The sequence below is a fragment of the Anomaloglossus baeobatrachus genome, chromosome 9 (assembly GCF_048569485.1).
Source record: "Anomaloglossus baeobatrachus isolate aAnoBae1 chromosome 9, aAnoBae1.hap1, whole genome shotgun sequence".
Classification (NCBI taxonomy): Eukaryota; Metazoa; Chordata; class Amphibia; order Anura; family Aromobatidae; genus Anomaloglossus; species Anomaloglossus baeobatrachus.
The window spans coordinates 34,336,020-34,357,051 of record NC_134361.1 but is presented as its reverse complement, the minus strand read 5'-3'; the positions used below and the strand labels follow the sequence as shown (position 1 = coordinate 34,357,051).

General features: G+C 40.6%; 1 protein-coding gene across 4 annotated transcripts in view; it reads left to right on the top strand.

The window, feature by feature from the left end:
- RYR1 (ryanodine receptor 1) overlaps positions 1-21,032 on the top strand; it is a 189,101-nt gene that overhangs the window by 163,302 nt on the left and 4,767 nt on the right. For 2 of the 4 annotated variants that reach the window (XM_075323523.1, XM_075323522.1), the window contains 19 exons: positions 344-424; positions 1,016-1,104; positions 1,224-1,352; positions 2,604-2,708; positions 4,502-4,531; positions 7,479-7,560; positions 9,745-9,880; positions 10,144-10,852; positions 11,471-11,941; positions 12,031-12,140; positions 12,331-12,511; positions 13,713-13,799; positions 16,188-16,418; positions 16,522-16,652; positions 16,940-16,982; positions 17,588-17,718; positions 19,182-19,242; positions 20,285-20,431; positions 20,540-20,674. In XM_075323523.1, coding sequence (XP_075179638.1) covers positions 344-424; positions 1,016-1,104; positions 1,224-1,352; positions 2,604-2,708; positions 4,502-4,531; positions 7,479-7,560; positions 9,745-9,880; positions 10,144-10,852; positions 11,471-11,941; positions 12,031-12,140; positions 12,331-12,511; positions 13,713-13,799; positions 16,188-16,418; positions 16,522-16,652; positions 16,940-16,982; positions 17,588-17,718; positions 19,182-19,242; positions 20,285-20,431; positions 20,540-20,674 — 3,089 coding nt within the window. The remainder of the gene's footprint in view (positions 1-343; positions 425-1,015; positions 1,105-1,223; positions 1,353-2,603; positions 2,709-4,501; positions 4,532-7,478; positions 7,561-9,744; positions 9,881-10,143; positions 10,853-11,470; positions 11,942-12,030; positions 12,141-12,330; positions 12,512-13,712; positions 13,800-16,187; positions 16,419-16,521; positions 16,653-16,939; positions 16,983-17,587; positions 17,719-19,181; positions 19,243-20,284; positions 20,432-20,539; positions 20,675-21,032) is intronic. The other 2 variants (XM_075323525.1, XM_075323524.1) reach the window with 1 other exon arrangement.

Genomic DNA, 21,032 nt, shown 5'->3' with positions numbered 1-21,032 from the left:
ATTCATGTTCAGTCTATAACATACCTACTGTTTTTCGGCATCCTTACTACTATTCTGTACCTTCTTATTGACCTGTCGATCTTTATCCTCCATCTTTGTTTTATTATTCACGATCTTTGACTTTCTATGTTCCTTCTTCTACCGTTACCTCTCCTTCTTTCATTCCGTGACTTACTCCCACGTCTTACTCCTCTCCTTGTCTGTCTCTCTCATTAATAATCTACATTATTCTCTCTGAAAATCACTTGATCTATTTTTTCACCCCTCTATCTAAACATTTTCCTACTGTTTTTTCTTTCTCCAACTTTAATGATACTGTTTTTGTAATTGTCATTGTCATTAGGAGAAAAAGTAATGGCGGATGACCAGTTCACCCAGGACCTGTTCCGGTTCCTCCAGCTGCTTTGTGAGGGGCACAATAATGGTATGAAAGGATCTTGAAAATAAATTCCTCTATGTAATTTACCACATAGGCCAAAATGTTTCATATCCATGATAAAAACAAGCATAATTTTAGACCATTTCTCTGTTTTTCTTTCTCTTTTTGGATGTCCATGATCAACGCTAACGACCTTGGTCTCCTCCAAGGACAACCTATCAGTTACCATAAATGTTTTTTTTTACCTGGTGTAAATGTCACTCTCCTCAACTCAGAGTTTTTCTTTTGTTCCTTCACCTCGCCTTCCCATAAATATAGTCTTCTTTGTGCGTAAAACAAGTCTTATTAGCCAAAGGGGTGTGGTACTCTAAAATACACTCAAAGAGAAGGGTTGAGGACTACTCCCACCTGGTAAGAAGACATTGTTGACACACAAGGAAGAAAGGGTCATATCTCAGAAACAGAGAGGCGCGGGAACAAGAGAAAAACATCACCAGATTCAGGAGAAGAACGGCATATACACCGAAATTGTATGTTTATGACAAGTGTCAAGTCTTCTTTCACTACCCATGGATACTCTATATGGAATAGGCTTTAGTTTAATACTTACCACATGCTATACTTTTCACTTTGCAGATTTTCAAAACTACCTACGTACTCAAACGGGCAACACCACCACCATCAACATTATTATTTGCACTGTGGATTATCTTTTGCGTCTACAGGTAATCTGCACGTGGAGGAACCACATCCAATGTAACTTATATAATGTCTATATTAATGTAAGCTGTTCAACAAGCTGAAGTGAAATCTTTTTATAATTTCTCTAAACTTCCCTACCCAGGAATCCATCAGTGACTTCTACTGGTATTATTCCGGGAAGGATATCATCGATGACCAAGGAAAGAGGAACTTTTCCAAGGCGATGTCTGTGGCGAAACAAGTGTTCAACAGCCTAACAGAATATATCCAGGTAAGACAGAGGACGCTAGGTTGTCGGCTTTGAAAGAAGGGTCCATTAATGAAAAACTGATCAGAAGATGCTTAGAGAAGGGATGACTTTAGGTCAGATAGTGCCCTCTGCAACACCAACTATGACATTCATTATACTGGCCAAGTAATACAACACCTAAAATATTGCAATACGGTGACCAAATAGCGTTGTTCAATAAAGAAACTAGAGCTTGTAGCTCCATCTTGAGCCGAAGTCTTTTTATAAGGTTGGCATTCACTGTGGTATGAGTGGAACGACGATCAGGCCCAATAGTGCCCCCTTTAGAAGTCTTAAGACCAGTCCCAACTGAGACATGTCGCTGAAAAGGGGGGGAAACAAAGGCGCAAATAGGGTTTTACCCGGTATTAACCGTGTAAGAATGTAGAAAGATACACTCACCTGGAGCGGTTGTGCCAGTCACAACCCCTTGTAAAGCATATGAGTGTCCACGTGGTTCCAGCAGCAGCCCCGTGAAGACTTAGTGAAAAAATATATATATATATATACATATATATGAGAATCGGGTTTTAGCCGCGCTAAGAAACCACTGTTGCCAGGATGTAGTTTATATTAAAAATCTCTTTCTTTATTACAGCATCCAACGCGTTTCAGAGACATAAACCGTCTCCTTCTTCAGGGAAAAAGAGAATACATGCATAGTACACAGGCCGGTTACTTATAGAGGAGTTCAATACGCCATGCTACCAGCTATGACGTCAATGCTCTCATGGTAACGGAGTGACTCATAGACACGTGAAAAATACAGAGGAGGAGTATTGACTGCTGAGTACAAAGCATATAACGGAGCATTGAAAGAAATAAATATATGATGAATAAAAATGTATATAACATGGAATTATAAATTGACCCAAAACTATACATAAAAATGTGTGCTGTTTGGTTTTTCAGTTTTTATATAAACTACATCCTGGCAACAGTGGTTTCTTAGCGCGGCTAAAACCCGATTCTCATATATATGTATATATATATTTTTTTTTAACTGAGACATGTCAGCATTCTGACTCATGTACAGCACCATGGAATCAATGGTGCTCTATAAATAAACAATAATAATAATAATAATAAAAAATAATGATTTCCTGATTAGTAGATAGAGTATCATTTATATCCTAATAATGTTGTTCTAAACCAGACACTTCGAAGGTCAAAACCTCTAATTTGTAGACTGTTTTCCCAATTAAGTATTGTCCATGGTTGCTTCTTTCTCAGGGTCCCTGCACTGGTAACCAGCAGAGTTTGGCACACAGTCGTCTGTGGGATGCAGTGGTTGGTTTCCTGCATGTCTTTGCTCACATGATGATGAAATTGGCCCAGGTAAGCCATAATCTTGCTCCACAACTAAATCCTGTCCTCACCAGAATCTGTCCTTCTGGGTGACTGCAATCTTTTATTTCTCTTCTTTTTGTAAACTCTACATTATTTACTTACAAGGAAAACCGGCTACATCCACACAGGTTTCTTTTACAGAACCCATAGAAGTTCTTTCAGTACAAACATATGTAATTAATAATGTTTTTTTTATATTGCGTTTTTTCAAAATGTCACTTTTTTTCCATTTGAATTTAAAGACCGTATCGACTTTTTCAACCCATTTTCCGTAATCTTATAAATGAAAAGTTAAAAAAAAATCAAGCTACTTTTCAAAGGTTTGAATTTTAAAAAGTCTACAGCTCTTATTCGAACACATCTCCATGGTTACAGACTACAAATAAGTGCTCCGTGTAGTCTGATTCATCAGTCATGTGTAACTTTTTGATGTACCCCCTACTCCCTACTTTTAGAACCCATAGGAAGTCAAGTACTTCCTATCATTGCCTAACTTAGAGGGCTAGAAGATAATTGTTTAGTAAAATTTTGGGAAATGTGTATCCTCATAAAGCTTACTTGTGGCTTCACCAGGTTTAGTCCTGAAAAATGATTAAAACGATTGCAAATTAAAAATGATTGCAAATTTGGGAAATATGTATCATGGATTCACCAGGTTTAGACTAGAAAAATTGTTTCTGCCTGTTTCTTCAATGTCTCCATTGATGGCATAGAATGATGTCTAGACTTACTGTATGTATTAAGAAGTGATTTTGTCCTAATTTTACACCTTGCTATATTGAGATTGAGTCCAATAGTGATCTTTAAGAAGACCAGAAAAATTTTTGACCCCATAAACCCCACTTAAATTTGAGACCAATATCTTAAGACCCTTTCTACTCCTTTTTGCTTTTGATACCCCTATACCTTATGAAACCCCTATTATTAGGAGTTCTTTTAAGCCTAATTGAATGAGTGAACTTTTACTCGTGAAGTCATTAGTGTTTGTTTTTCGTTTTCTTTTGTAGGTTTTGTTTGTTTTTTTTTGTTTTTTTAATGAGGGTTTTCCAAATTTTTCTCGGCAGATGTCAGAAGCATGTGAACTAGGGTAGTTGGGTTTGAACAAATGTCCTCCTTTTTGTTCCCACGAGGCACTTATATACCTAAGCAGATTGCTATACTCGCTACCTCGAGAGCACATGCTTGCTCAATTGAGCCAAGTATACTCGCTACCTCAAGAGCACATGCTTGCTCAATTGAGCCAAGTTTATCTGTATGAGAGCCAACAGTAATAGCTGTTGGCCGAAACAGCGTTTAGGAGCTTTCTAAAATTCATGGCCAGCCTAAAATTAGTCATAATTAGATATACAGTATGTAGTGTGACAACCTAAGAGAGTGATATACAAGGATTAGCCATAAGGGTAATTCTGTCTTTAGGCAATAGATCATTCTCAGCATTTTTAGTGCAATCCAACAACAATCGATAAGTCCAATTGTCCCTCAACAACAAAAACCCCATCCAATCTTATGTTCCCTCAGATATAAAAGCCACCAGAGATGTCTTGCAGACACGTATTCACTGTCACTCTTTGGCATATCCTGCCCATTTAGCAGGGTAGATGGTCTATGTCATGGAGAAATCGGGCAACATAGACAAAGGCCAAGCATTGGTTTGGCCATGAGCTATCTTCTGTCCGTAGCCATCTTCACTCACTATCTTCTTCACTAAGTTTCAAGTATAAGTAAAATGATGTTTGACATGCAGTTATTCTGAATAATACTTTTATTCTAATATGTAACAGATGCCCCAAAACGGAGGACTACGAAATGGCGTAAGAATTTTTCTCTGTGGCACGGCTGCATTTCCTTAAATTGTCTCAGCTAGACGTGCACCCTAGCCCATTCCGTGTCTGTCGGCCATTCACACTTTTTGTCTCTGTATGTCCTTACTGTGTTCAGCCACTCATCTTTGTTTATAATATACGTTCCTGTCAATCCTTCTGACTCTTCCTTTTTCTAGGATGGACCTTTGAGATCAAAAAGTTGAGTTTATAAGTTGCGAGTTTCTTGGCCAGTACTTGGTGTTTGTGTAATTTTACAAAAACGACCCTGTAGCACTCCCTGTCTGACATTTTAATCATTTAGCTTTGAAGATTAGGGTGTTTTGGTAGCTGTTGAGTAGGCCATTTTGCTGACCCTGCTGTTCATCACTTGTCACTTGAACTTTAGTTCCTTAGATGTATTCTGAGAAATAATTGGTTAATCAAACTTTTTCCAAAAATGACTATTTTTGGCTAACAACAATGCATTGGTGTTGCTGTTTAGTTGGCTGTAAAATGGGAAAGTTCAAGTCAAGAGTTATATGTGGGCCTTAATCAGATTTTAATTATGAATGATTTTACAAGAAAAAGTTTTAGGGAATCTAGACAGCCCCATGGAAATCACTAAAGCTATGTTCTTCAAATTTAAAAAAAACAACAAAAAAAACCAAAAACCCTTTACATCTAATAAATTTTTCAAACTATGTCCAACTAAACCTTCACAATATCCCTAATATGTGTCCTTGTCAAATCAATCTACAAAATTGTAACCTGAAAGTGATGGGCATAGATATAAAGAGGACCTGTGAGCACATCAAAAAGGACCAGATTTTGCTTTGGATCTTTCTGTTTAGTGCTAAATTTTATGTCTTCACAAAGGAGGCGTGGCTCACAGGATCCTCAAGAGCGTGTCTTTAGGTTACTCATCATGATTACCCTGTGAACCACACCTTAATTAACACCATAAAAATTAGCTCAAAACAAAAAAGGTCCATATCTGTGGAACCATATGGAAGATTTCAAGCCAAAAAATTTAATTCTAAGGGGAGTAGTGGTCATAAAATAAAATCAAGAAATGGCCACAGGTTCTCTTTGACATGCCCATCTGTGGGTACTTAAAAGTTTCTTCTAGGTAATATATCAGGTATATTGACGACAATTCTTTTTTTTTTTACCTTGGGTTGTTTTGAAGTTAGGTTTATTTTCCAGTTCTCTGTTTCTCACAGGATTTTTTTTAATCCCTCTATCTTTCTTTCTTTAGTCTCTAATCTTCTGTCTCCCTCTAGTCATCCCTATTGTTCCCATATTTTCCCCTTGTTTTGCCAGCAGCCGTGTGACAGTTTAGAACTGTGTGGGCCAAGCCCGCTTTATTTGGGGTGGTCTCATTGCTTTCCTTGTGAACTGCCGCCTCTTGACATTTTGTTGGTAGTAGGGGGGGATGAAGGAAGAGGAGAGAGAGTATCCATGTAATGTCACTAGCGTTTATGTCTTGAATAGAACTATAGTGAACACATCAGTTTTTTTGGGTTTAGAGCTCAATGTTTGAATACATGCCCTTCCCTTTAAGCTCTTCCACCATTTATGCTAAGTCACTCTTTGATTCACATGTGCATGGACATACAAGATCGGCAAGCATGTAGTCAGCCACAGAAAAACATGAAGGTCTCATACATATAAATACACATAATTGTTTGATCAGCACCCTAGAAAAACATTGGTCCCTCATAACAATAGCCACTGGATACCATATCTCTCCCTCCTTCTCCTCCCCTCACTTGTCTGTCTGTTTCACGCAGCATTTTTTTTTTTTTTTTTATTGTAGCACAATGTTTGGGGTGGAGAGGGAGGGAAAGCGGGGACATGTTAAACTGCGTCTTCCACCCTTCGTTCTTAACCTTTCCATTGCTGGTGTGAATTACGTCTCATCCTCCTACAACTCATAGTTCCTAATGGTGGAGAATTCTAAAATATTTATCCAACTTTGATGTTAAAATCCAAATTTAACTTACTTGTCAGAACGTTTTCTATAAATCAGAAATCAGGTATTGTATGAAGGTGCTTTAGTATAGGGGTGGGAATACTAATTGAATTGAGTATACATTGACCTTCCTTATCACTTAGCTCTCATACATACAAGTGGCTCCAGGGAAACTAAAAATGCTTCTATTAATCCGATAGTTTTGCAAATTGTACAGATTATTATCCAATCTATAGACAAGGGTAATTAAAAAAACATATATATAAAATGATAACCTATTACTGTCATATTAGCATTGACTTTTTAGTGAATATTCTCCAATGACAATACCTTCCTGGTTATTGAGAAATTAGGTGCTATTCTCATACATGAGGGTATTTTAGCCACTTGCACTTAAACAGCCTGTTTTTATTGCATTGCAAACAAGGATCATTTTTGGAGTCGCTTCTATCCAGAGGTAAGATGGAAAAATTTGACCCTACATTGCTTTTAACTTGTCTACTGGGACGGCTAATATATTAATATTATATATGATTTGAGTTAAGGATTTTCACAGCTTTATGTTGAAAATTACTTAATAAGTTCAGTCTATCAATCTGTTTCCAAGCCTCGATTGGGCAGGTAAATAGACCATGTATGGAATAAACCAGCTTCAATCCAATGGGAGTTGGTTTTCAAGCCTATTTCGGAGCAGTACCCCCGAAATCCCGAAATACCATGAAGATAACAGTGGTCTTCTTGCTTCTATCCCATGGTTCGGCATTTCTTTCCTTTAGTAACACCTCCAGCTGTCACTGCAAATAACCTCAATCATGGTCATTTTGGTCACACAGAGACATCGTTGACCTTGTTTGTATTACATGGTAGTAATGTATTTTGGTGAAGAAACGCCAATGAATGTTTGATGTTTCTGTAAGTGATACAAGTCGAGTAACTTACAAAGAACTAGAATCCCTTGAGTTGTACTTTTCTATTTTCTAGGACTCTAGCCAGATTGGACTACTGAAGGAACTTCTTGACCTTCAAAAAGACATGGTGGTCATGCTGCTCTCTCTACTCGAAGGTAAAATATGTAGCAAAAGTTATTAACATGGCAACAAATATACGCTGAATGTTTCAATACACTGGAGTAATATTGGAGATTCTGGAAATCTGACATCGGTGGTGATGGAAAATCCAAACACTGGTCTAGATAGTAGTTCAAAATTGAATGTCCGAAAAATCCTGGCGGATTGTTTATCTCACTTTCACTTAGTCCATCCAATGTCAATCTATTAACGTGATTATTTTTTCCTGAACGTGTTTTTTGTGGTGTTCAAAAATTTCTAAGTAGGATGGCGATGAAAAGGTTTGGGCACCCATCATGGTTAGTACGTAATAGTACCCTTTCTGGTAAATATCACAGCTTGTAAATGCATTTTGTATCAGCCAAGAGTCTTTAAATTCTTGTTTGAGGGATTTTCATACATTATTCCTTTGAAAAGTCTTCCAGTTCTGTGAGATTCCTAGCTCGTCTTCCAGTTCTGTGAGGTTACATCTTTCATGTACTGCTCTTTTGAGGTTTAGCCACATATTTTCAATGATGTTCAGATCAAGGGACTATGAGGGCAGCTTGCACCTTTTGAGGTCGTCTATTGTGGATCTTGACGTGTGTTTAGGATAATTATCCATTTGTAGAAGCCATCCTCTTTTCTACTTTTTTCAACTTCAACTTTTTTACAGATGGTGTTATGTTTGCATCAAGAATATGTTGACATTTCATTGAATCCATTCTTCCTCTATCCATGAAATTTTCCCCTTACCATAGGCTGCAACACAACCCCAAAGCATGATTGATCCACCCTCATGCTTACTGGTTGGCAAGATGTTCTCTTCCTGAAATTCTGTGCCCTCTTTTCTCCACACATATCTTTGATCATTGTGGCCAAACAGTTCTATTTTACCTCATTGTCCACAGGACTTGTTTCAAAATACATCAGTCTTTTTTAGATGTTCTTTTGCAGACTTGTGATGCTGACTCTTATGGTGAGGACACAGGAGAGGTTTTCTTCGGATGATTCTTTCAAAAAGGCTATATTTGTGCAGGTGTCTCTGAACAGTACAACAATGTAGCACAACTCCAGAGCCTGCTAAATCTTAGTGAAGGTCTTTTGCAGTCAAGCAGGGGTTCTGATTTGCCTTTCTAGCAATCCTACAAGCAGCTCTCACAGAAATGTTGCTTGGTCTTCCAGACCTTATCTTGATCTCCACTGTTCCTGGTAACTGCAATTTCTTAATTACATTTCAAACTTAGGAAAGAGCAACTTGAAAACGCTTTGCTATCTTCTTACAGCCTTTTCCAGCTTTGTGGGCCTCCACCATTTTCTTTTTCAGAGTGCTTGGCAGCTGCTAGGATGAACGCATGACTGTTGTTTTTTTGGAACAAGGTTAGAGGAGGCTGGGTTTTTATACAGCCTTGAAATTTCCATCACTTGGCCTTTCCTAACGATGATGGGAAACAAGCCATAACCCTAACAGGCTCATTAAGGTCTGGAAGTTTGGTCAAAGTTATTTGAGCACACAAATCGCCAAGTGTATCCAAACGTTTTTGCATCGCCCATTTTCCTTTCTGTTAGTTTTAATATGTAAAAGATTAAAATAATTTATTTTGCCTAAAATACAAAGGAAATGTGTCATTTATAACTTTATACCTTTTAAAGAACATTTCATCTTCAACTTGCTTAACTGTTCAGAATAACAGTAATTTTGTCCAGGGGTGCCCAAACTTTTCCATGCCACTATACATACAATTATACAAAATATTCAGGAAGAAATTTGTGTTTTGATCCTTAGCTCTTTACATTGCTTTTAATTTTTTTTAGTATAAGGGTCCCTCAAAAATAATTTGATCCCGTTGTACCTGTATGATCGGTAGGGTAGACCCTTACAGTAAGATTTCACTTTTCCTGCAGAAATGAGACATTACATGGTTCCAACTGAAATTTATGAGCTATCCACTCCCTGGGTCCTGCGTGGAGTGAGACCCTCTATAGGTATTCATGATCCAGATAAGTTAAGAACCTAAATATGGGGAAGCCTCAGTAGAGGGTCAACTAATAAAGTTTCCAATCACTACAGTCCCTTTAGGACATCATTAAGTAGAGCAAATTGTTCACTAATTAGTTTAGTTTATTTCTACTTCTAAAACCATGAATGACATTTTATGCAATATACCAAACAATGGCAGTGTCTATATTATCCCCTTTAGGTAATGTGGTAAATGGGACAATTGCTCGTCAGATGGTGGACATGTTGGTTGAATCTTCAAGCAATGTGGAAATGATACTCAAGTTCTTCGACATGTTCCTGAAGCTCAAGGATATTGTGGCTTCTGATGCTTTCAGGTATTGATTATTGAAATAAAAAATCCACACAATTAAAGGGGTTGTGCATGTACCTGATTAGGATATATGGGCATCATGGAGATCCAATGCTCAGAATACCATTGCCCAAGCAGATAGCCACCCCATTCCATGAGACAAAAGCCAACCATTTATTACATATACCTCTTAAAGGCCTCTGTATCGCACTTTACATATTATTAATGCCTCCATAAAAAAACTGGAAATATTGTCAAAATATTATGTGAATTGTTCTTTTATTGCAGAGATTATGTCACCGATCCTCGGGGTCTTATATCCAAAAAAGATTTCCAAAAGGCAATGGATAGCCAGAAACAATACACCCCATCCGAGATCCAGTTCCTTCTTTCATGCTCCGAGGCCGATGAAAATGAAATGATCAACTTTGAAGAATTTGCCGACCGTTTCCAGGAACCTGCTAAGGATATTGGTTTCAATGTGGCAGTATTACTAACCAACCTGTCGGAGCATGTTCCTCATGACACAAGGTTGCAGAACTTTTTGGAGCTGGCTGATTGCATTATCAACTACTTCAAGCCATATCTAGGCAAAATTGAGATTATGGGAGCAGGCAAAAGAATCGAGCGTATCTATTTTGAGATTAGTGAGACCAACAAAACACAATGGGAAATGCCACAGGTCAAAGAGTCAAAGCGTCAATTTATCTTTGATGTGGTCAATGAAGGAGGAGAGTCGGAGAAAATGGAGCTCTTTGTCAACTTCTGCGAAGACACCATTTTTGAGATGCAGATTGCTTCACAAATCTCAGAACCAGAAGAAGAAAAGGTTGAAGATGATGATGATGATGGTGGAGGAGGATCTGGTGAAGGCGAGGAGGCAGAGAATGGTTCTGCTCCACCGGAAGCTACTTCAGCTTTTGGAGACTTTATGAACAATGTGATAAATTTCTTCAAAATGTTTACCTACAAGAATCTTAGAAGACAATATCGAAAGGTAAGAACGTTTGGCATTATAACATATATGTAGACTGAGTCAGAGTCAGCAGAGTCATCTCAATCATTAAAAGGCTGGTGATTGATTTATGACAAGTCTAGGGTACAGCTGGTTAAAAAAGTGACAAATAAGGCTTGGGAATTAGCTCCCTGGTGTCTCGACAAGGACTATATGGGGCTTTTACATACAAAACAATATATGCACAATAAATATATATATATAACATATATATAGTACATATACTGTTCTGTACGTAAAAGCCTCACACAATCCTTCTCGAGACACCAGGGAGCTATGTCCCAAGCCTGATCTGTTACTATTATAACCAGCTGTACCCTAAACTGGTCATAAATCATTCACCTGTCTTGTAATGATTGAGTTGACTCTGCTGACTTTGACTCACTCTATGCAGCAAAGCTAAAAAAGTGAGCTAGTGAAAAAAAGAAAAGAAAATTTTTGTGTACTCACCAAAAAATCTTTCTCTGAGCCTTCATTATGGTCCTGTGTCCCCCAATAAGGCGAGAGAGAAATGTACTTTTAGTGTGAATACGTTTTAGAATATGTAGATCATGAAAATGAAGAATTTATTGGTTGTTTCTCCCCTTTTTTTTTTACAAGGTCAAGAAGATGACCATAAAGGAAATAGTGATGGCCATTATCTCATTCCTGTGGACCTTATTTATTGGGACACTTCATTTCATCTACAGTGTCTGCAAGGGCATATTCTTCTTAATATGGCACACGTTGTTTGGAGGTAGTCTTGTAGAAGGTGCTCAGAAACTAACTGTGACTGAAATTCTGGCCAGTATGCCAGATCCTACACAGGATGAAGTTCACGGAGATGGACTTCCTGCAGAGATCAGTGATGAGTTACCTGAGTCTGGAGACGCAATGGACATTGGAGATGCTGGCAAAGAAGAAGTACAAGAGGAAGGTGGAGAAATGTTTGGACTTGATCTCAAAAAGGATGGTAGTCACTACAGAACCAGTGCTCCTGATGCTCCTGGTGGTTTAGGAGATATGGGAGAGACCACACCAGTTGAACCACCGACGCCTGAAGGATCTCCAATTTTGAAGAGGAAGTTTGATGTAAGTAAAATTGCTCCAGCAATTAGGACCAAAGGTTCAATAGTTTAACAACTTCTGTAATAACACAGACCAATATCTATTACTTCTAGTCAGAAGATGCACCCATCCATTTGGATGGTGCCCCAGAACATCAGCCAGTAGAAGAAGAACCTGCACCAGAACCAGAGCCAGAGCCGGAACCAGAAGAGGAGAAAGCAGAGTGAGTACCATAGTCAAAAAAATTCTGTAGGTCTTGTGTGATGAACAGCCGGGGAATTCACACCGACATCCCACCGCTACCACCAATCTGTGATCGCAGTGGTAGGATGTCGGTGTGACACCCCCCGGCTATTCATCACAACTTGCATCGAAAATAGTATCTGGTTGATTTAAACATTGACTATTAACAGCTCAGAGAATGGAGAGAAAGGTGAAGTTGCAGAAGAAGAAGCAGCAGCTCCTGCCCCTGAGGAACCCGAGGAGCCAGAGGTCATTACTACACCAAAGAAGGCATCATCTAAGGAAAAGAAAGGCGAAGAGGGAGGATTTGAGTTCTGGAATGAACTGGAGATCCAAAGAATAAAATTCTTGGTTAGTGAATACTGACTGCTGTATTGATTACCCATCTCATGCTATTAAGGCTTTTAATAATGACACCCTAATGTCATCTACTTAGTTTGAGGGAATGTGTAGTCAGAAAATAATCTATTTTTTTAAACAATTTTTTTGTTACATTTTCACTTTTTTTTTCTTATTTTTTAAACTTTTTTTTTTTAATTCTTTAATGATTTTACTAGTCCCTTTAGCGGACTTTATGCTTGCGCTGTATGATTGCTTCTTCTGATCAGAGTGATAGTGGCAGGTATCAGCGCGATCCCAGCGGGAACGCGTTAGATTGTGCTGTCAGATATTTACAGCGTGATTTAAGGGGTTAGCAGGCGCGGGTGGATCAGAAATCCACCCGTGCCTGTTAGTCGCACATGTGCAGGAGATAATGCACATTAATATGAAAAAAAAGAAAAAAATAATCAAATATTTTTTTAAACTAAGGCGGGCTTTGCACACTACGACATCGCAGGTGCGATGTCGGTGGGGTCAAATCGAAAGTGACGCACATCCGGCGTCACTTGCGATGTCGTAGTGTGTAAATGCTAGATGATACGATGAACGAGCGCAAAATCGTCGTCATCGTATCATCGCTGCAGCCTCCGACATTTCCATAATGCCGGGGGAGCGACAGGTACGATGTTGTTCCTCGTTCCTGCGGCAGCGCACATCGCTGTGTATGAAGCCGCAGGAGCGAGGAACATCACCTTACCTGCCTCCCGGCTGCAATGAGAAGGACGGAGGTGGGCGGGATGTTTACATCCTGCTCATCTCCGCCCCTCCACTTCAATTGGCCGCCTGCCGTGTGACGTCACTGTGACGCCGCACGACCCGCCCCCTAAGGAAGGAGGCGGGTCGCCGGCCAGAGGGACATCGCACGGCAGGTATGTGCGTGTAAAGCTGCCGTAGCGATAATAATCGCTACGGCAGCTTTCACTATATATCGAACGTGCGACGGGGGCGGGACTATCGCTGCAGCATCGGTAACACATTGTTACCGATGTTGCAACGTGCAAAGCCCGCCTTAGTATAACCTAAAAAAAATAGTTTAAACAATTGGTCATTTTCTGATGTGATATTCCCTTTAATGATTATAACATTCATTTTTATGGTATCCCTTGTTGTTTCAAGCCTTGGTATCAATTAATTTCTGCCTATTATGCCATAATGTTTTTCTCTTTTGCAGAATTATCTGTCTAGAAATTTCTACAACCTTCGGTTCTTGGCGCTGTTTTTGGCTTTTGCGCTCAATTTTATCTTGCTGTTCTACAAGGCAAGTTCAATAAACATTAGTGACATAAATGATATTTGAGAATTAGCCTGTATAATCATCATGGATATAATTACAGTGAATAGAGTTGAGTGATTTGATGCAAATCGATTTCGTATGTAATAAAATTTGCAGTTCTCGGCAAATTTGAAGAATTTACAATTTGATTTGTGCTATTTGTAAAAAGTTTTTTTTTACCATATACAGAAGATTCCATAAGCCACAAAAGGCTTGCATGACATGCTAACTTCTAAATAATGCCTTGCACCTATAACATCACATTGTAAAGAACAGCCAATCAGGAGAGACTAACAAAGCCAGTATAAAAGCAGAGGCAGGGAATGCAGCAACCATTTTAGGGTTATTTAAGATAGTGAGAGGATGACCGAGCTCACAACTCTCCAACAGAGATATGAAGAGAAAGCCATAAAGCATTGAACAAATATTCCAGACAGTGTGTTGTAAAAGTGCAGCACTGACGAAGAGGAGAGCAGTGGTCTGCGAGTAATACAGAGATTCTATTCATAAGGACAGATAGTAGATTTGACAGACTAAATGCTTAGATAAGCGATATGGTGTAGCTGGCATTTGTCCTGCTTTATTTGAATGACAATTACACTTTTTTTTTCTTAATGCACCAGAAAGCGCAAGCTAGACTGCTTAATATTTTTTTATAACAGACTAAATGCTAAGATAAGCGATATGGTGTAGCTGGCATTTGTCCTGCTTTATGACAATTACACTTTTTTTTTCTTAATGCACTAGAAAGCGCAAGCCAGACTGCTTAATATTTTTTTATAACAAATAATCTGAAGTTTGTGTCAGAGACTGTACCGAGTTTACGGATTTCTTGTGCACTCCTTTTTGTGAAGGGGAAATAATTTTTTAAATACAAAAGAAAATTCCCCCAGACCGAGACATTTCACCCCCAATACTACATAGGTTTGCATGTCATAAAAAAAATTTCTTAGCATATCTGTTTTACTAGCCAAATTTAACATCCATACATGTCACATCAATACAAGCGCCCTCTTGCACGTACTGGCTTTTTGGTAGTGTATTTATCTGGCATTCAATATATTATGTAAAAACATTTTCTATTTACCTGTGCTTGTCTCTTTCTGCATATCTGTTCCAATGTGGCAACTGTACACAACACACGTATAATTCAGCCTGCTGCCAAATTTTATTTTACTTTCTGTGCGTGTTAAATTAGTACTACCAGATGCAGGCCACAATTGGCCTAAGGCAAGCATAGCTGGGAGGAAGCATAAATTTGGCACATCAATCATCTGTCACAGCAGGATAATGTTACCTCTGACAGCGACACTGTCAGTGTGAGTCAATGTTCTGCACAGAACAGTCTGTCTGATCACAAATGACTTAAAAATGGTCCAAAAATTAAGCTGCATAGATTTAAAACAAACATTAAAAGTTCGTTAGTGTGCTTTGTTTTTAAACATATTGTTGTTTACTATGGAGTTACGATCCATTTCTATGGTGAGGTCACTGTCAAGCTAGGTATGGGGAAATACCAAGTGAACAACGGAAGAGAAGGGAAACCCGGTGTCTAGAGAAGGGGGAGATGGTGACCCCTGACCAAACCTACTGCTGGTCCCTGGGGTCCCTCACCACCCTAGATAGGTTCTGCACCTATGCAACAAGCCAGATACCTGACCCTAGGTATCCCTAGTGCTGGGCCCTAAATAGGGAATGGGTGGGATGAGCTCTTTGTCAACCCCACTAAATACTATAGAAGACGCAAGGAGGACACACAGGGGGGAAAAGCATAAACTAGTTATCCACAGATGACTCAGGTAGAAGTTCCACAAAGCAACAGCTACAACACCACAGAGGAGTACAAGCCACCTGCTTGCAACCAGACCTTGAATGAACTGAATAATATCACCAGCACCAGTCCAGGATAGATAGTAGTATTTAAACACATGGAGAATACTGGATGTAAGGAGGGCTCTGCTGAGTCCTAAAGGGGAAGAGATGAAAACCCAGCAGGAAAGCTACCTAGTACAATGAATACTAACAGGAGAAACAGTATAAAGTCAGGGAGCATTTTGCGCAGCCAAATGCTGTGACCTTCTATTGCCAGAAACCACATGACTGTCTGTCACCCGTGACACACCAGTGACAGTCAGTTTGAGATTACTATGGCTGTGTTTGAGTTAAAGAGCTTTACGAAGGGTTGGATTCAGTCCTAGGAGACCTCAGAGTGTTACACATGTCTTTTCAGGGCAATTGAAGGCTTTGCAGATTTGCGATACCTGGCAATTTTGATTTGACATGAATCAATTTAATTTTGGGGGGAAAAATTAGTTGAAATTGGAGAATTCAATTTCCAAAAGCCTCAATCATCTCTAACATTGACCTTTGCAGGTATCTGATTCCCCACAAGGTGAAGATGATTTTGAAGGTTCTGGTTTAGAAGAAGAGCTTGGTATTCTGGATGAGGGAAGCGGCGGTGGTGAAGAAGAGGATGAAGAAGACAGCGTGGTATATTTCTTCTTGGAGGAAAGCACGGGATATATGCAGCCGACGTTGTATGTGTTGTCTGTAGTCCACTCGCTCATCGCCTTCCTGTGTATCATTGGCTACAACTGTCTAAAGGTGAGGTGCTGTCTCACAAGACCATAGCAAGCTAAACTGATATTCGAGAGTAGACCGGAACATATATACTTGGTTCCTAAAATATGACTTTTCTGTTCATTAGATACCATTGGTCATCTTCAAACGAGAGAAAGAATTGGCCCGTAAACTGGAATTCGATGGCGTTTATATCACGGAGCAGCCAGAGGACGATGACATCAAAGGGCAGTGGGATCGTCTTGTCCTAAATACTCCGTAAGTTCCCAAAGTTGGAGAAAAGGGGATCAAGTTCACACAATTAGGCCAGAGGCACACTTGAGTGACTCACATCGCATCACCCGGCACAGCCGCACACTCTCCTGACAGGATCGGCTGCATGTATTTCTATGCAGCTGAGACGCTCCTGTCCGGAGAGTGTGCGGCCATGCTGGATGATGCGATGCAAGACTCGCGCAAGTCACTCACAAGTGTAACTCCGGCTTTAGATTGAGCAAATCCAGAAGATTGCTGACCCCTGTTCTCATCTTATCTACCTTTTGCAGATCATTTCCAAGCAATTACTGGGACAAGTTTGTCAAGCGAAAGGTAATAGCTTGAAATTGGAGAAAAGCTACTCAAATGTGTGTCGAATTTTTATGAATTTGGTGAAGCCACTGCCATTTTACACATTGCAAAAAGATTGCATCAGCCAAAGAAGAATCACGGGATCTCAGACGGGCTTCTACATAATGCCTATCAGCAATCTCATCACATGATATAACACAACCAATTAAAAGGAACTATCGTAGCCCGTATAAAAGCCGAGGCAGGGAATGTAGGCGCCATTTTAGGCTGAATCTGGAAAGTGAGATAACGTCACAGCCTGGCCATAAAAAAAGGAAGAGAAAGCCATAAAACACAGAAGAAAGTGTACAAATTAGTGTGTGACAAGAATGATTAGTATATTAGCAAAATACATTAATATTAATTGACAGAGTGATAGGAGATTCAGATTATTATACACCTTTTTTCAGGTCAATTAGTGGCTTTTGGGGTACTGTTAATTTGTTGCAAATTGATTCACCGCCTATCAAACGTCTTGACAAATTTTTATATGATATGATCCCTCATCTCTACTTGAGACAGATCAACATAGTCGCTACTGGTTTATATCTTTGTCTAATGCTTAGTAAACTCTTCTCATCTTCCAGGTACTGGACAAATATGGAGACATCTATGGCCGTGAGAGAATCGCAGAACTGCTGGGAATGGATCTGGCCAGTCTAGAAATCAGCTCTCAAAATGGGAAGAAACCAGAGCCGGACAAATCTCTCCTAGCATGGTGGGTCTATGTCTATGTCTGCCTGTTATTCTAACTTCACTGTTAGAAAGCTTAGTAGGTGAGGTGAATCCTTCAAGGCCAAGGTCCAGGTGGGCACTCGGGCCACCCGCAGCAGGCAGGTGAAGCAAGCAGGGTACAGAGGGACTGGAGGCCAGTAGGTAGCAATGCTGGAAACTGCAGGCAAGTAGATAACTGTGGAATTGGGAGCCAAAGACGGCCAGGAAGACATACTGGAAACTGTAAGCAGGTTGTGCGATACTGGAAACCGCAGCCAGGTTGTGCGATACTGGAAACCGCAGCCAGGTTGTGCGATACTGGAAACCACAGCCAGGTTGTGCGATACTGGAAACTGCAGCCAGGTTGTGCGATACTGGAAACTACAGCCAGGTTGTGCGATACTGGAAACTGCAGCCAGGTTGTGCGATACTGGAAACTGTAAGCAGGTTGTGCGATACTGGAAACCGCAGCCAGGTTGTGCGATACTGGAAACCGCAGCCAGGTTGTGCGATACTGGAAACTACAGCCAGGTTGTGCGATACTGGAAACTGCAGCCAGATTGTGCGATACTGGAAACTGCAGCCAGGTTGTGCGATACTGGAAACCGCAGCCAGGTTGTGCGATACTGGAAACCGAAGCCAGGTTGGGCGATACTGGAAACCGCAGCCAGGTTGTGCGATACTGGAAACCGTAGCCAGGTTGGGCGATACTGGAAACCGAAGCCAGGTTGGGCGATACTGGAAACCGCAGCCAGGTTGTGCGATACTGGAAACCGTAGCCAGGTTGTGCGATACTGGAAACCGCAGCCAGGTTCAGCGATACTGGAAACCGTAGCCAGGTTGTGCTATACTGGAAACCGCAGCCAGGTTGTGCGATACTGGAAACCGTAGCCAGGTTGTGCGATACTGGAAACCGTAGCCAGGTTGTGCGACACTGGAAACCGTAGCCAGGTTGTGCTATACTGGAAACCGCAGCCAGGTTCAGCGATACTGGAAACTGCAGCCAGGTTATGCGATAGTGGAAACCGCAGCCAGGTTTTCCGATACTGGAAACCGTAGCCAGGTTGTGCTATACTGGAAACCGCAGCCAGGCTCAGCGATACTGGAAACCGCGGCCAGGTTGTGCGATACTGGAAACCGTAGCCAGGTTGTGCGATACTGGAAACCGCAGCCAGGTTGTGCGATACTGGAAACCGCAGCCAGGTTGTGCGATACTGGAAACCGCAGCCAGGTTGTGCGATACTAGAAACCGCAGCCAGGATGGGCTATACTGGAAGCCGCAGCCAGGTTGTGCGATACTCGAAACTGCAGCCAGGTTGTGCGATACTGGAAACTGCAGCCAGGTTGGTAAAAGGTGAGGGTCTTCTCACCTGGACCACCACTGATTAAAACTTTTGACATGTGAAAGAGTTTTTAGAAGTGCAGTTACTTTTTAGTTATTGTAGATGTGTCGTTTCCTTTCTGCAGGATCACCTCTATTGACCTCAAGTACCAGGTCTGGAAGTTTGGAGTGATCTTCACAGATAATGTGAGTATTATTTCCTGACTAGACTTTTATAACTGTTCTTTCACCAATAAGATAGAGAAAAATGTCTTTGAAATTTCTCATTCTGTATGAATCCATCTCTAGCTTTAAAGGGGTTGTCCACTACTAGGACACCCCCTTCTAATTGCACAGTTTCCTCCAGGTAAAATAACAAAGCTTAGGCCTTAGTTCTACTTGCTCTCAAATAATCGTTCCGTTCCTCGTACCTGAAAAGTTGGTCAATTGGAATTCATATGTTGCTGCATGTGCTATGTCCATTCCCTCCCCCCCGCGCTTTTGGCGGCATATGTCATTCCGAGGGATATTCAAGAGTGTTTGGAAAACGCAAGTGGAACTGAAGGCTAATTAATACTCACCTCCAGTGCCTTCCCAGCGGTGTCCGGGCTCGCGGTGCTGGGGGTCACGTGAGGTTGGGACGTCACGTGAGCCCCGTGTCCAATCAGTGCCAGCTTCCTTCTCCCCGCCTTTGGACCAAACGAGTTAATCAACAGGAAGTTAGTGCTGCTGACGAGCTCACTTCCTGTAGATTGTTTGTTTGGTCCGAAGGGAGGAGAAGGAAGCCGGTGCTAATTGAATGCTGAGCCACACGTGACATCACAACGCCATGTGAGTCGCGGACACCGTGAGGCCGGACACCGCTGGAAAGGCACCAGTATGGGAGGTGAGTATAGGCTTTATTATTTTACCTAGAGGAAACATGTGGAATCAGAAGGGGTTGTCATAGTAGTGGACAACCACTTTAAGAAAAAAAAGTAAAAAAAAAACAACTACAAAAATAATAATTTTGGAAACCACCTTTAGGAACTGTATGTTTCTCTGTATGGCTTCCTCTGTCCCAAGAGACATGAAGCCTTGGACCCCCTTTCTCAATATTAGTGGAGTTCCTATTAATTAGTTTCTTACAATGACACATTTATGGTAAAACCTACTAATATGCCATAGAAAACCCCCTTTACTAATCTTCTTAATGATTCCAGAATGTTCTATTCGATGACACATCGCTCTTTCTCTCTCCCATCACCAGTCTTTCCTGTACTTGTGCTGGTATTTCATCATGTCCCTTCTCGGACACTATAATAACTTCTTCTTCGCGGCTCACCTTCTGGATATTGCTATGGGAGTGAAGACCTTACGTACCATCTTGTCATCCGTCACTCACAACGGCAAACAGGTCTGAGGATGATACTTCTCCGAGTAGATGGAACAACTTCTTCTGTAAATCATTTTTTTTTGCTTTGTGTTTCTTATTACCCCCTTTTTCTTCCTCATTTCTCGGCAGCTCATGATGACAGTGGGTCTCCTGGCTGTAGTCGTCTATCTTTATACAGTGGTCGCCTTCAACTTTTTCCGTAAATTCTATAACAAGAGTGAGGATGAGGATGAACCGGACATGAAGTGTGATGATATGATGACTGTGAGTTATTATATCTGTTTATAGAGGAGGATTCCCCGTTCTCTTTGACAAGTACATAAAATCTCTTTCGTGTGAATTCGAGATGTTCATGTACTACATAGTTGGTGGTTGACTAAGTGGCAGCCATATAATACTACATTTGAGGAGCTGCAGCCCCTAGGTGTCATTAATGGTGGGTAAAATTAGCTGCCATCTCCGATACGGCAACCCATCATGGATGTAAGAAATGTGTGTAGCCAAGACTCCCAGCCGGACCAGTTTTTCTAAAGATTGTCCCATGAAATAGATTGCAAAGTGGGTGTATCTAATGAAAAGTTGCATGAAAGTGGGATATTTTGGGGATGTTCCCTAGTGGATT